The sequence below is a fragment of the Rhinolophus sinicus genome, chromosome 3 (genome assembly GCF_057876585.1).
Source record: "Rhinolophus sinicus isolate RSI-liver-muscle chromosome 3, RSI-T2T, whole genome shotgun sequence".
Taxonomy (NCBI): domain Eukaryota; kingdom Metazoa; phylum Chordata; class Mammalia; order Chiroptera; family Rhinolophidae; genus Rhinolophus; species Rhinolophus sinicus.
Genome location: NC_142503.1, coordinates 49,852,409 through 49,867,071, shown reverse-complemented (window position 1 = coordinate 49,867,071; position 14,663 = coordinate 49,852,409). Strand labels below are relative to the sequence as shown.

At 39.9% G+C, this 14,663-nt stretch overlaps 1 protein-coding gene across 1 annotated transcript in view; it reads left to right on the top strand.

Moving 5' to 3' along the window:
• Positions 1-2,522: 2,522 nt before the first annotated feature.
• TBCA (tubulin folding cofactor A) overlaps positions 2,523-14,663 on the top strand; it is a 67,617-nt gene continuing 55,476 nt past the window's right edge. Inside the window, exon 1 of the mRNA XM_019728165.3 lies at positions 2,523-2,683. Coding sequence (XP_019583724.1) covers positions 2,631-2,683 — 53 coding nt within the window. The 5' untranslated portion in view covers positions 2,523-2,630. The remainder of the gene's footprint in view (positions 2,684-14,663) is intronic.

The window sequence follows — 14,663 nt, the reverse complement described above, 5'->3', positions numbered from 1 at the left end:
TGTGTGTGTGTGTGTGTATGTGTGTGTGTGTGTATGTTTCTAATTATCTTAGTAGCCTACTTGCTGGAATGGGAAGGCTCCGTGATGTGCTGTTAAATGGAAAAAAGAGTTTTAAAGCAGCATTTATTCATTCAATAAATACTTATTGAGTAAATATGATGTTCTAGGCATTGCTACATACTGGGATACAGTGGTGAATAAGTTTAATACAGGTCCTTTTTCTATGGAGTTAACAGTTAAACATGAATTCAGTATGATCTCACTAATGATAACATGTACATTTCTGTATTCATACGAATGTGTATCCTACTATGTTCTTAGTTTCCTATTTCGCACCTCCTTCCCAGGACTTATTTATTTAATGAACACTTTGCATGGGTCTTAATAAGTACCAGCACTGTCCTAAGCACTTTACAAATATTAACTCATTTAAGCTTTATAACTACCTTATGAGGTAGGTACTATTATTATTATCACCCACATTTTACAGATGAAGAGACTTGGAACATAAAGCAGTTAGTAACTTGTTCAAGTTTACATGTAAAAAGCAGAAATAGGATGTAACCCTAGGCAGTCAGACCCCAGAGTTAAAGCCCTTAATCACTACTGTAAACTCACACTGGGAACAATTCTGCCTGATCCCCAATCCCTAGGGGTGAGGCCACACTCCATGACCTTAGCCCATAGCCTCAAGCATACAACTTAGTACACACAGACAGACGAACACACACTGTCCTGGGGGCAGCAGCAGTCTTTGGCTGTTGTGTTGCATTTATTTACTACTGGTTTACAGTAAAGTCACAGGTACAAAATCATTAAAAGAAAGAGAAAAAGAGCAAAAGGGTGGAAGTAGAGTTGTGGGTTGGGGAAGATAGTAGTTGTTTACATCAGAAAACCTAGGCTGAGGGAAATTCCTGCAAATCAACATGAAACTGAGCTCTAAGGTTCTGGAAACCAAGGCAAAAAGGAAAATATGAAGAGTTACATGGCTTTTGTTGCCAGACTGAAGGGATAGTCTCGTTAGCAACAAGAGCCCTAGCTGCACAATCTTTTGGCTTCTATTTGTTTGCCTTGTGGGGCTGACCAGTAACTCTATATTAACCATCTACTGGATTTCTAATTATAGCATTTTGCTTTGGTGAGTCTGCTGGGTTTTTTGTTTTTTTTACGCCTCGCCCCCCAGTATTTCACAGCTCTTCTATGTCATTTGAAACTGTATTTCAGTGTGCCAGCCAGTTGGATGACAATAGTTATTGAATTTACCACCTGGTGTGTACAGAACACAGGAGGAGGTTAGGGGAGAAAGATTTATGGAAGACAAGATTCTTGCCTCTAAAGATGCTTATAATCCAACTGAGGGAGTTAGCACACCCTCATGAAGGACTCAAACAATTTTTAAAAGAAATATACCAAAAATAATTAATATTGGGTGATCTAAAGTATCCAGGGAGTTTGAACAGGCAGGGATCTGTCATAGACTTTCTCCAGGAGGTGGGTTTTGTTTGATCCTGGATTTAAAATAAGGGTCTTGGATTGGCAGATTGGGTGGGTGTCCCAGAGCTAGACATGAAAGCCAGAATGAGTAAATCAAGTAGGGAAGGGAAAAGATAGTCAGGTAGATGTCGTTGAGGGTGATACTAAGAAAACAACAACAACAACAACAACAACAAAAACAACGGAGGCTCTGCCCTGCGTCCTGGGGAGACTCCATCAGGAAGAGGCTGACTGGAGGTGTGCCTCATGTTGTGGCAACAGGCACGTTTTTTATAGAATATCCAACAATGGCCAAAAGTTACTGAGTATCTCCTATGCATCAGGCATTGAGCTTTTATCTTCACATTTACTCTGTGAAGTGGGCATTGTTATTTCCATTTTGCATACAAAGTAACAGGCTCGGCAGGGTGGAACCCCGTTGTCTGACCCCGAAGCCCAAGCTTTCGTGTGCCACACACATTTTTCCTAAGTTGAATACTTAAGATATACCATAGGTGATTATTATTTGAATAAGTCCTATAATCATTTCCTTTGTGAGGTGCATATCTACACACATTTTTTTTTTTTTTTTTACAGGGGTGTGAGGTAGAGGATAAAGAGTTTTCTTGATGGTGTGCATGATGGTAGTTTATTTAATTAAACATACATCTCTTTGTCCCATTTGACACCAGTTAATGACATCGGAAATATACTTAATATGATTTTTAGGTGACTCTATTAAGCGGATAATCTCGCAAAGCAAGGTCATAGCCAAACCAGTCTATCGGGGGAGACACTGAAGTTTCCCAGACCGCCCAGGCTGGGGAGACCGGGAAAAGTATAACTTGTGTCCACACTGAAATAAGGGCTGTTGAAGTACTAAGTGGAGGGTTAAGTGAGACGAGGGAAGGCTCCGCGAGACGAGGACTGGGTGGAGGCGAGAGACAGCGGGCGCGAAGGGAGAGCATTCCGGGACCCGGGACTCGGGACCCGCGATCCCCGCCCCGCGGGTGTGGCCGAGGCGCCAGGGACGCGCCGAGGTCTGCGCATGCGCGCGGGGCGCGGCGGCGACGCCGACACAACCGCCTCCTCCGAGCTCTGTCCCTGCTGTGTTACCGCGGTTCTCCGCCCCTCCTTCCCGCGGCGCCCGAGGGACCATGGCCGATCCTCGCGTGAGGCAGATCAAGATCAAAACCGGCGTGGTGAAGCGGTAAGGAGCCGCGAGCGGCGCAGCCGCCAGCGCCTCCTCTCCCTCGCCTCATGGCGGCCCGAGAGGCCGGGCGGAGCGCAGGCCCGAGGCGGGCTCCGGACTCTAGGCCTCACCTGGGGCTCTGCGGCCGACGGGGACCGGGCTGGGACGGAGCGGGCGCGCCGGTTTCCGACCCCGCGGGCCGGGACTTGTCCCTCCCCCTGCCTCTCCCCTCGACAGCCCAACCGTTGAGCGGCGAGGGTCCGGCAGTCCCGCCCCTCGGGCGCCCGCGGTCTGGGAGCTGGAGGGGCGGCGGCCGCGATCGGGAGGCTGGGCCGGGCTGCGGTCGTACCGCCTGCGTGTGCGCGCCTCGGGTCTCCCCGCCGTCCTGACGGCAGGGAGGCGGATTCAGTCCATTACCTGTCCCCAGATGGATCCGCGAGCCCGTTTCGAAGTTTCGGAGGGGACGCCGGGAGCCCGGTCCTCATCAAAAACGCGACCTAGTTGGCGCCCCGGGATCTAACATGGCAGACGGGACTCAGTCGTTAAGAACCGGGGCGTGAACTTCCCGCACACTCCTCCGACTTCTGTGGGCTGACGCTTTCCTCGGTCACCTGGCGCGAAGCTCGCCTCAGGGGTGGTGGGATGCTGTTTACAGAGCTGTCCCAGGTAGACCAGCTCTGTCATGGGCGGTTCTCGTTCCTGACTGTTGTTAGACACTCAGTGCTTATTAGAACTTTATTGTTCAGACCCAAGAAGATCAAATTTTTTGATGAGGCCTTCCAGGAGTACAGATAATTAGGCTTATAAAGAAGCAGGTTATTTTTTAGAAATATCTGATAATAGCCAGCTGGCTTCTTCCTCTTTGCCCCTCCTGTTGTCCCTTTTAAAAATATTTCCACCAGAGGAAAGACCCGGCAAAGGGGAGAATAAATTCATTAAAAAAAAAAAAAAAGATTTCCTCCCCGGCTTAGCATAGTAATGCGCTGTACTTGCCTAGAAACTTTATTATTAAGGCAGTAAGGCAATAGTATGACTAGTAGTTAACATGCACAGTCTTTTCTGAAATGAGCCTGCTTGGGTTTAAATCTTGATTCTGCCGTTTATTATGTATTATTCAATATATGACTTGGCACCGTACCTCAGTTTCCTCATTTGTAAAACGGAGTAAGTACCCACTTCATGAAGTTGTTGCAAGAAGGGCCTGCTATGCTGTTTAACCTAGTATGTGGCAAATAGCCAGTGGCTATAAATGTTTAATACTATTGTTTGTATTCCCGTTTTACAGATGAGAAACTGAGGTTTCATGAAGTTAAAGTGGAAAAACTAAACTTCTCTAAGATCAGTGTACCAGTTAGTGGCAGAGCAAGGAAAAGAACCAGGGTTTCTGATCTACAACTTTTTAAGTACAATGTTTTAAGAAAGAATATTTTTAAAAACGTGTGCTAATAGAGGAATTGAGATACATAGTTGAAAATATAAATATTTGCACTATCACTTCACCCCCGAGTTCTGTTGTTCACCGGTGCTAAACTTACTTTGGTTATGTCATTTTAGTAAATTTATTTGGCAGAAGTACCAGATGTAATGGAGAGTGGTTTAGGCCAAAAGTCATATGAGAAATGACGTCTAATGGTAGTTTTCCGTTTATTGTGAACATGACCTTGTCCTTTCTCATGCTAATGATCTATACGAGTTTATGAAATTACTCAGTTCAAGTAGTTATATGGTTACAGTACATGTTCTAGAGAAAACAAACTCATTTAGATTATAAGCTAACTTTTTAGGCTTTCAAAAATTCCCAAGTACTTACGGAACTGCTTGGAAATAAAGTTTTATATTCAGCTTATTTCAATAATAGATAGGGCATATCAGACTTTAATTTTGGTTCTTCATACTTCAGTAAACTGATCACTTTTGTGAAACCTTAATCTACTATATATCTCAAATTGCTTATAAATTAATGGAGATGTCTGCTGTACATTTTATTTTTATGGCTTTTTCTGTTGACATTTTGGTGTAAAGCTTTTCCATAAGTACTACAATGTGGTTTTTTTTTTTGAAGAAAAAAACACCCTAAAATTTCTATTTTAGCTGTTTATTACTCATATTTTGCCTTGGTAGATAATCGTTTAATTTGTAAATATTGTTCCCTACTCTCTTTTGCTATTTTTTTTGTGTGTGTGAAATTTATTTTACTATGATTCTTTCCATCTTCTTCCTTACTATCCTATTTTTTAAATTCTACATTTTATATCAGCAAAGTAAAAAAAAATAGATGAAGCAAAAGGGCAACATATTAATAGATTGCTGGGGCTGAATGATGATGGGCCTTCATTATAGTCTTACGTTTAAATTTTTTCATAATAAAAAGGTTTTTAAAGGTACGCATTTTTCTCCTCTCTCCAAAGTTAGTTTAAGTCTTCTTGATTAGTTTCATGATTCATACATGTTCTTGATTTTGAGAACAGGATTCTGTTCATTGGTTTCTTAAAGCAATGGCCTAAAAACCAATTTCTGTTCTCAGCACCATTTTTCTAGTCAGATATTCATTTCCCATAGCCTCATTTCTCTTCAGAAATCACAGTTTTATTTGGAAGAAGAGATTTAAAGTCATCTTTCATGCCCCCAATTCCTTCAGTTTTCTCTCCAGCAATAGAGCCACTAGCAATATATTCTAGGTACTATACTAAGGGAGGGTGAATTCTTAGAGTTTAGTGTCTAAATCAAATCTGCTAGAATAGCAGGTGATCTAAAAGTTCCCTGTAGTGGGTTTTAGGAAGAAATCTGGACAGGCAGGTGGAATGTTACAGGAGTATGGAAACAAGCAATACATAGATGGTGGTATTTGGCATCGGGGAGCTCAAATAATGAGTGAAAGATGGGTATTTCAGCATATTGGCAAAACGGTAAAGGCAGGCCAGTGGATGGCAACCCTATTAGAAAGGAAAGTAGAAGCAAGTTTCAAGGGCATTATTTTAGGCCTTAGGAAAACAGGAGGAAGCCTCACAGTGCCCTAGTCATAGAGAAACTTTGTTACCTTGAATGGCAACAAAGTCAAAGTATCTGATTTCTGGAAATGGATATTAAGAGAGAGGTTAGATCCCTAGGAGCAAGGCAAGAGTCCAGTTACTAGGAAAGGCTTACAAAGTGAGAGTTGGACAGCAATGAGGCTAACTTCGTCCCGTGCCTCTGATTCCTAGGGCTCCTTAAATACCCCCTTCCCAGAAACAGAATTGTTTTTCCAGAACTAATTCTGGCTGTGAAACTAGAGATACGTATGTACTAGGAGCTGGTTGAGTAATTATACTGTTTTTCAAGCAACAGCCTTTGTTTACACGTGTGTCACTGTTAGTGGGTATTAGTTGGTAGGTATGGGCCTTTTTAAAGATTTGGATCCATGCTCCAGGTAGATTGCTGGACCTACTGATAGTCTGTTACTGGGTTGCAGTTAATCTGGCAACCCTAGCAGGGAGTTACCAAATACTACTACAGTTTTCTCCAGTGCAGAACTATAAAGTTTTCCCCTGTCCCTTCCCCGCCCCCCCTCCCCCCTTATGTCTGGGTGGCATCAGTTGCCCTTGTTTACCCGGGACTGAAAGATTTCCTAGGATGTGAACCTTTTCAGTGTAAAACTGGAAAAGCTCCAGGCAAACCAGGATTATTAGTATTCATACCTCTTCTGTAACTAGCTAGCAACACTGTTTTCTGTGTTATTTGGAGACTTTTTGATGATAGTGTGAATTGAATGTTGTACCTTACTTAAATTAAAACTTAAATGCATCCTGTAAATATGAGTCCATGCCAGAGTAGCTTTGTTCTGTATTAATTTAAATAGTGATTTATAAATAAATTTTCACTAAAGTAGATGAAACTATAGGATTGATGTTTTAAATGTTGGTATGGTATTTCAGCTAAATGACACGTTCACAATAAGTTTCCAAGTAGGATTTGTGTTTGTAAGTGTTTTTGTTTTTGTTTTTGTTTTTTACTAGAGTTATGGTAAGTTTAAGGAATTCTTCTGCAAGAACAGAATGTTTTCATCCATTCAACATGAAAGGTTATTTAATAATTTTAAAGGCAACTTGTTTTCAGTAAAGCCTGCTAAAGTAGCCCACTGGTAAGTGAATTAATTGATTAAAAATACTTTCTTAAATACATCTTTTTGTAACCATTTTAGGTTGGTAGTGGCTTAAAATCCAATGTGAACAAAGAATGTTAGGGCATTGGAAATAGCACTGACATTGGCCCATAGTTTTCCTCTGATTAAATGAAAGTGACACCAGTAGATTAGAATGAGACTAGGACAATTCACACTGCAATTGTGTTAGTTTAACTTTAACAATCTTTTAACACTCTTGTTTAAATGTAGCTGACATACCATAATTACAAATCTACAAGCCTTGATTATAGAATTTTACATCATGAATCTGTGGGGAAATTGTATTGATTTTTTTTTTTTTTTAATAAAGCAAGCACCTTTCCCAAACTGTGGCATCTTCCCGTTTGTTTATATCTATACCTCTGACACACAGTTCTTCATGACACACACACACACACACTCACACACACACACTCACTCACACAGTGTACAGCAGGCATAAAAACAACATATAAGGTAAGTAAACTCTCCATGTTATTCATTAAATATATATATTTGTGTATAATATATATGCCACACTGACTTACATAAAAGTGAAAAATACAAATGACATATACTTACGTAGACAGAGATACAGTTTTCCCGTTTTAGCTGTTTGTGCACTTACCTTTAAAGTAATGATGGATAGAAGTATGGTGGACAATGTCTGGGAGAGGTTAAGGACAGAGCTCTGTAAATTATTCCTATAAGCTTTAGTGACTATCTTATTTTCTCCTCTCTCCAACATCATACTCGTTGATTTGAGTTAAAGCCAAAATGGCCAATTTCCTACCTTGAAATTTAGCCAACTCCTTTTGGAATTTCTGTAATGTATCCAGTTCTGCAAAGTGATGGTCAAAGGCAGTGTCAGAATGGATTACAGGTGGTCAGCTCTTCACCACCTTCTGCCAACTACTTGGCAAGCAGTGACTCTTAGGAGCTACACAGCTGGCAACCAGATGTCTCTTCAAGTTGGGAAGGGAGAAAGTTAAGGCCACTCGTGACCATGGTTTTCCCAATAGAAGCTATATTATTCTGCAGATTGATGGGGGCTTTTGATAGGGGAACCAACCATGATTCAAGGGTTGGAACTTTTAGTCCCATCTTCTGATTTCTAGGGCAAGGAAAGGGGCTAGAGGTCATAGTCACCCGTGACCAATGATTTAATCAGTCCTGCTATGTAATGAAGCTGCCATAAAAATCCAAAAAGACAGGATTCGGAGAGCTTCCAGGTTGGTAAACCAGAAGGCATTCATGTCCCATTGTACCAGACCTCACTCTACAAATCTCTTCATGGGGCTGTTGATTTGTATCCTTGAATAGCCTTTGTAACAAACGAGTAACCTAGTGAGTACATTAGTTTCCTGAGTTCTGTGAGCAGCTCTAGCAAATTAATTGAACCAAAGGAGGGGGTCCTTGGAAACCCCTGATTTATAGCCAGTTGGTCTGAAGCACAGGTAACAACTTGGGCTTTCAGTTGGCAGCCTAAGTAGGAACAGTCTTGTGTGACTGAGCCCTTAACTTGTGGAATCTGACACTGACTCCAAGTAGAGGGTGTCAGAATTAGGTTGAATTGTAGGACACCCTGCTTGTGTCAGAGAATTGCTCAGTGTGGAGAAAAACCGCACATATCAGAATTGGTGTCAGAATCAGAATCGTAGGCCCAGTAATTTTAAGAGTATGAAGGTGTTGTGAGATAGAGTTTGAGAACCACTGCACTAGGACAATAATTCTCAAAATGTTTTATGTTAAGAGAATCAACCTGAGTACTTTCAAAAAAACGTTTACACAGGCTCTACCCCCTAAGATTCTAATTCTGTAAGTGTAGGGCAGGATCCAAGAATTGGTATGTATTACAAACATTTGTGTAATTCCTTTCTATATATTCCTCTAACCACACTTTGAGAAGCATTGTGCTATAACTCTTTGAGCTTTTGGACGTGCAAGAGTGTTTTATTCATGTTTGTACCTTTAGCATAGTCTGGTATATAGTAGGTGCTCAGCAATGTTTGTTGAATGACTGAATGGGTGTGGAGGGTAGAGTTGAGATCCACGTGACGCCAAACAAGATGTTTTCTTATTTGGAATGGAAAACTTCAATTGGAATGACTAGCAATGGCGGGTTACATGAAAAAAGAGACAGACCTTTTAATTGTTTTTAGTTAATTCTAAGAAGATAAAAGAAGTCACTCTGATACCTCATTTATGTTATTGGTGAATGAAGTGTTTTATATGAATAGATGTTTCCCATAGCTGAGACTCCCTGTAAGTGCTCAGGTATTTTTATGGAAAAATTTCCCAAATACATACTTGGTTCATCAGATTACACCAAAGTTATCCATAATTAGTTTTTCTCCACAACTGGGATAAATATTGCTACAGACTTTAAAATTGTTGAACATAGAGTTAAAAATAAAGATGAAGGATTTAAGATGTGCGATGAGGAATGGATCCAAATTGTTGCTCCAACAATATTTTCTTTCTTTAGATCTTACGTGTACAGAATTGAATTAACCCTTGATTTATGCCACATACTCATTATTGGTTCATGCATGGCCCTTTTTTATTTGTTGCATGCCTGTATTTATTTACTTTTAAATAATAAACTAACCTAACACAAAAGCTAAAATCATCATAATAGCATATCCAATTTTGTGTTCCTCTCCCCACCTGAGTTAACTACTGTTTGTAATCTATGTTTATTATTACCTTTTTTAATTTTCCATAATTTTATCATTTGTATAATATGAAGTATATCATTTTGTTATTTTTTAATTTGTATGAAGGATATGTTCTGGAACTTACTATTTTTCAGTCAGTGTTATGTTGGTAAAATTCATATGTTTAAATTTAGACGCACTACCTTTGTTTTGACTATTGTGTAATATTCCATTGTGTGATAATGCCACAATTTATCCATTCTTCTATTGATGGGCATTTGGATTGTTCCAGTTACTGTTTCTATGGTATGTGCGTTCTTGTGCATGTCTTTGGTAATGACGTATGAGAGTTTTTCTTGGGTATTTATCTCAGAATGGAATTTTGTGGTCATAAAGTATGTGAATTTTCTACTTGTATAAGATAATGCCGAACTGTTATCCAAAGGGATTATACCATTTCCCAAAGATAAAGAGAAGAAAGGGGGTTTGAGGTTCCAGCCCCACAACCTTGTCCTTAATCACCTCCTTCCTCCTTGTGTAGAATAATGTATACGCCTCAGGGGACCCAGGATTTTTACTTGGTGGGGAGGCGGGTCCTTTGGAAAGGGCAACCCTATCCGTGTCCAGGCCTGTGTATTCAGTGTAGGATACCTGGGGCGGGGGTGGGGGGGGTGCGGGGGTGGGGGTGTGCAGGGGGGAGGCGTCCTGAAAACCCTCTTGGTGGTGGGTAGTTCGGGAACTGAAGCCAAAGAAGGCCAACAGTATTACTTTTTCAAGATTCTTTCCCAAGTTATTATGTTAATTTTATTCCAGTTTTATTGAGACAGAATTGACATAGTTCAAGGTATACAACAAAATGATTTGATATATGTATATATTGCAAAATGATTACCACAAAAAGTTTAGTTAACATCAATCACTTCAAATAGTTAAAAATATTTTTTATTTTAAATACTTTTTTTTTCAGTTATAGTTGACATTCAGTACTATTTTATATTAATTTCAGGTGTACAACATAGTGGTTAGACATCTATATGATTTATGCAGTGATCCCCACCAATTAATCTAGTACACTCCTGGCACTATTTATAGTTGTTGCAACATTATTGACTATATTCTCTATGCTGTACTTTACATCCCCGTGACTATTTTGTAACCACCAATATGTGTTTCTTAATCCCTTTACCTTTTTCACCCAGTTCCCCAACCACCCCCATCCCCCACCCCGGGAACCATCAGTTTGTTCTCTGTATCTGTGACTCTGTTTTGTTTGTTCGTTTATTTTGTTGTTTACATTCCACATATAAGTTAGATCATATGGTATTTATCTTTCTTAGTCTGCCTTATTTCATTTAGCATAAGACCCTTTAGGTCCATTCATGTTGTCGCATAAATATTTTTTTCTTATGATGAGAACTTTTAAGGTTTACTCTCTTAGCTTTCAAATATATAATACAGTATTGTTAATTATATGCATCAGGCTGTACATTGCATTCCTAGAACTGATTTATAACTGGAAGTTTTTACCATTTGGCTACCTTCACCCGTTTCCCCCATCCCTTCCCCCACACCGTCTGCTGCCTCTGGCAACCACCAATCTGTTCTCTGTTTCTGTGAGTTTAGTTATTTTAGATTCTACATGTAAGGGAGATCATAAAATATTTGTCTTTGTCTGACTTATTTCACTTAGTGTAATACCCTCAAGATCCATCCATGTTATATCGCAGGTGGCTGGATTTCCTTCTTTTTTATGTCTGAATAATATTCATCTCTTAGTGGACACTTAAGTTGTTTCCATGTCTTGGTTATTGTAAATACTGCTGCAGTGGACTTGGGAGTACAGATGTCTTTTTGAGATAGTGATTTGTATTAATTCTTATATATGATACCTTAAGTTCTTAAATTTGTTATAGCATTTCTAGAGAAAGATTTTAATTTATTGTTGATAATGTTTAATTTTTAACCCAGTACCATATGTTTTTATACTTGTCATTGCTATAGGTTTAAAAATCTAGCAGGCATACATACTCTCAGTCTTCACCTATCACCCTAACCAAGAGCAAGGTGTTTAGTTTGATTTATATCTTTTTTAATATATCCTACTGGAATTAGAAATTGTATAAGTATCAAACTAGATTTTTAAATTTTCTATGTTACTTTTTTTAAAAAGCTACAGTAGCATTTCTAGTATTAGATTAAGTAGAAGTAGTCTCAGGAGACAATTTTGGCTTTTGTTTGTAAAAAGAATAATCCTAATGATTTACTGTCAGTATTATACATAATATTTTGTGTTGATTCTGGATCTTTATTGTGAATATCTTATAGTAAACCCCGGCTGCCTCTTCATTACATATTTTTTTCTTCTCTTGATTTCTGCCTGTATTTTCATTCTAATATTGACTGTCCTTCCCCACATAGACACAGCCCACAGTTTTGTTTTGTTTTTAAGATTTTTATTAAAATACATAATAGCTAACAATATTATATCAGTTTCAGGTATACATCATAGTTATTCACCATTTATATACTTAAAGAAGTGATCACCGTCTGATCACCACCATACAATGCTATCATAGTATTATTGACTGTCTACTCTATGCTGTACCTTACATCCCCATGACTTACATGTTTTACACCTGGAAATTTGAACTTCTTATTCCCCTTCACCTTCCCCCTTTTTAATTTTTCAGTTACAATTGGCATTCAATATTATTATATATTAATATTAATTTCAGGTGTACAGCATAGTGGTTAGACATTTATGTAATTTAAGAAGTGACTCCCCTGACTAGTCTAGTACCCACTTGGCACCTATACATAGTTATTACCATATCATTGACTATATTCCCTGTGCTTTACTTTACATCCCCGTGACTATTGTGTAACTACCAGTGTGTACTTTTTAATCCTCTTACTTTTTTCATCCTGCCCTCAACCCCCTTCTCACCTGTCACCCCAATAAGTCTAGTAACAACAAATTTATACTTTTTTAATCCCCTCCTCTTTTCCACGCACCCCCAACACCCCTCCCATCTGGGACCCATCAAAATGTTTTCTGTATCTGAGTTTGTTTATTTTGTTCTTTAGATTCCACATGTAAGTGAAATCACATTGCATCTGTTTTTCTCTGTCTGACATACTCCACTCAGTACAGTACCTTCCAGGTCCATCCATGCTGCTGCAGATGGCAAGAACCCATTCACTGCCATGGCCGAGCAATATTCCGTTGTATATATGTACCACCTACTTTATATCCATTCATCCATCGATGTATATTCAGCCTGCCTCCACATCTTGGCCATTGTAAACAATGCTGCAATAAACATATGGATGCACATATCCCCTCGAAAGTAGCGTTTTTGGGTTTCTTCATATAAATACCCAGAAGTGGGATGACTGGGTCCTTCTTTGTCTGTTATAGCCTTTGTTTTCAAGTCTATTTTGTCTATTGCTACCCCAGCTTTTGTTTGTTTGTTTGTTAACCATTTTCATGAACTATGTTTTTCCCATCCGTTTACTTTCAGTCTTTGTGTGTGTCTTTTAATCTGAAGTTAGTCTCTTGTAGGCAGCATGTGTAAGGGTCTTGTTTTCTTATCCATTCATCCACCATATCTTCTTATTGGAGCATTTAATCCATTTACATTGAAAGTAATTATTGATAGATAAGTAGTTATTGCCATTTTATTATTCATATTTTTAACTTTTTAATCTTTTTTGTCTTAAAGAAGTCCCTCTAAGATTCCTTGTCATACTGGTTTTGTGGTGATGAACTCTTTTAGCTTTTTCTTGTCTGGGAAGCTCTTATCTGTCCTTCAATTCCAAATGATAGCTTTCCTGGGTACAGTAATCTTGGTTGTAGGTCCTTGCTTTACATCACTGAACATTTCATGCCAGTCCCCTCTGGCCTGCAAAGTTTCTGTTGAGAAATCAGCTGACAATCTTATGGGAGCTCCCTTGTAGGTAAGTAACTGCTTTTCTCTTGCTGTTTTTAAGATTCTTTGTCTTTAACCTTTGGCATTTTAATTATGATGTGTCTTGGTGTGAGCCTGTTTGGATTCATCTTGTTTGGGAATCTCTGTGCTTCCTGGACTTGTGTATTTGTTTCCTTTCCCAGATTAGGGAAGTGTTCTGTCATTGTTTCTTCAAATAGGCTTTCAATTCCCTGCTCTCTGTTCGTCTGGTACCCCTGTGATGGTACACTTGATGGTGTCCCAGAGGCCCCTTAAACTATCCTCATTTACGGGCGGTGGGGAGATTCTTTTTGCTGTTCTGTTTGGGTCTTTTCTGCTACCTTATCTTCTAAATCACTGATTCAACCCTCTGCTTCATCCAATCTGTTGATTCCCTCTAATGTATTCTTTATTTCAGTTATTGTAGTCTTCATTTCTGACTGGTTCTTTTTCATGTTTTCTATCTCCATTTTTATGTTTCCTGTATGTTTGTTGAAGTTCTCCCAGAGATCATTGAGCATCCTTATAAGCAGTGTTTTGAACTCTGAGTATGGTAGATTGCTTGTCTCCATTTCATTTAGTTCTTTTTCTGGAGCTTTGTTCTGTTCTTTTATTTGGGATATGTTTCTCTTTCCCCGTTTTGACTGCCTCTCTGTGTTTGTTTCTATGTATTCAGTAGGGCTGCTATGCCTCCCGAACTGAGTAGAGTGGCCTTATGTAGCAGGTGTCCTGTGGGGTCCAGTGGCACAGTCTCCCTGGTCACCAGAGCTGGGTGCTCCAGGTGTGTCCCTTGTGTGTGCCCTCTTGTTGTAGTTGGGCCTTGATTGCTGTTTGTTCGTCAATAGGAGGGATTGATCTTTGGGCTGATTTGTTGTGAGGACTGACCATGACTACAGTGGAGAAGCTGTTTTGCAAGGGCTGACTCTACAGAGCAGGATTCATTTTTGCAGGACTCTGGCGACTGCCTAGTCCACCCTTTGGATATGTCATCCTTGGAGGTGGCTGAATGATGCTCCAGCTCAGTCTGAAGCTGGCCACCAGGTATGCCAGCCCTGGGGCCTCTTGCGAGAGGTCTGGCTACAGGCCAAGTTAAGCCACTGCCTGTGCTCTACCCAGGGCCACCTGACATGAGCCACAAAGCAATCTGAAGATGGCCGCCACCCACGCTGGGTTTGGAGGTGCTTCAAGAGGCCAAGATGCTAACCAAGGCCAGCTGTTCCTAGTGCTGGCCTTGAGACTGCTCTGCCAGA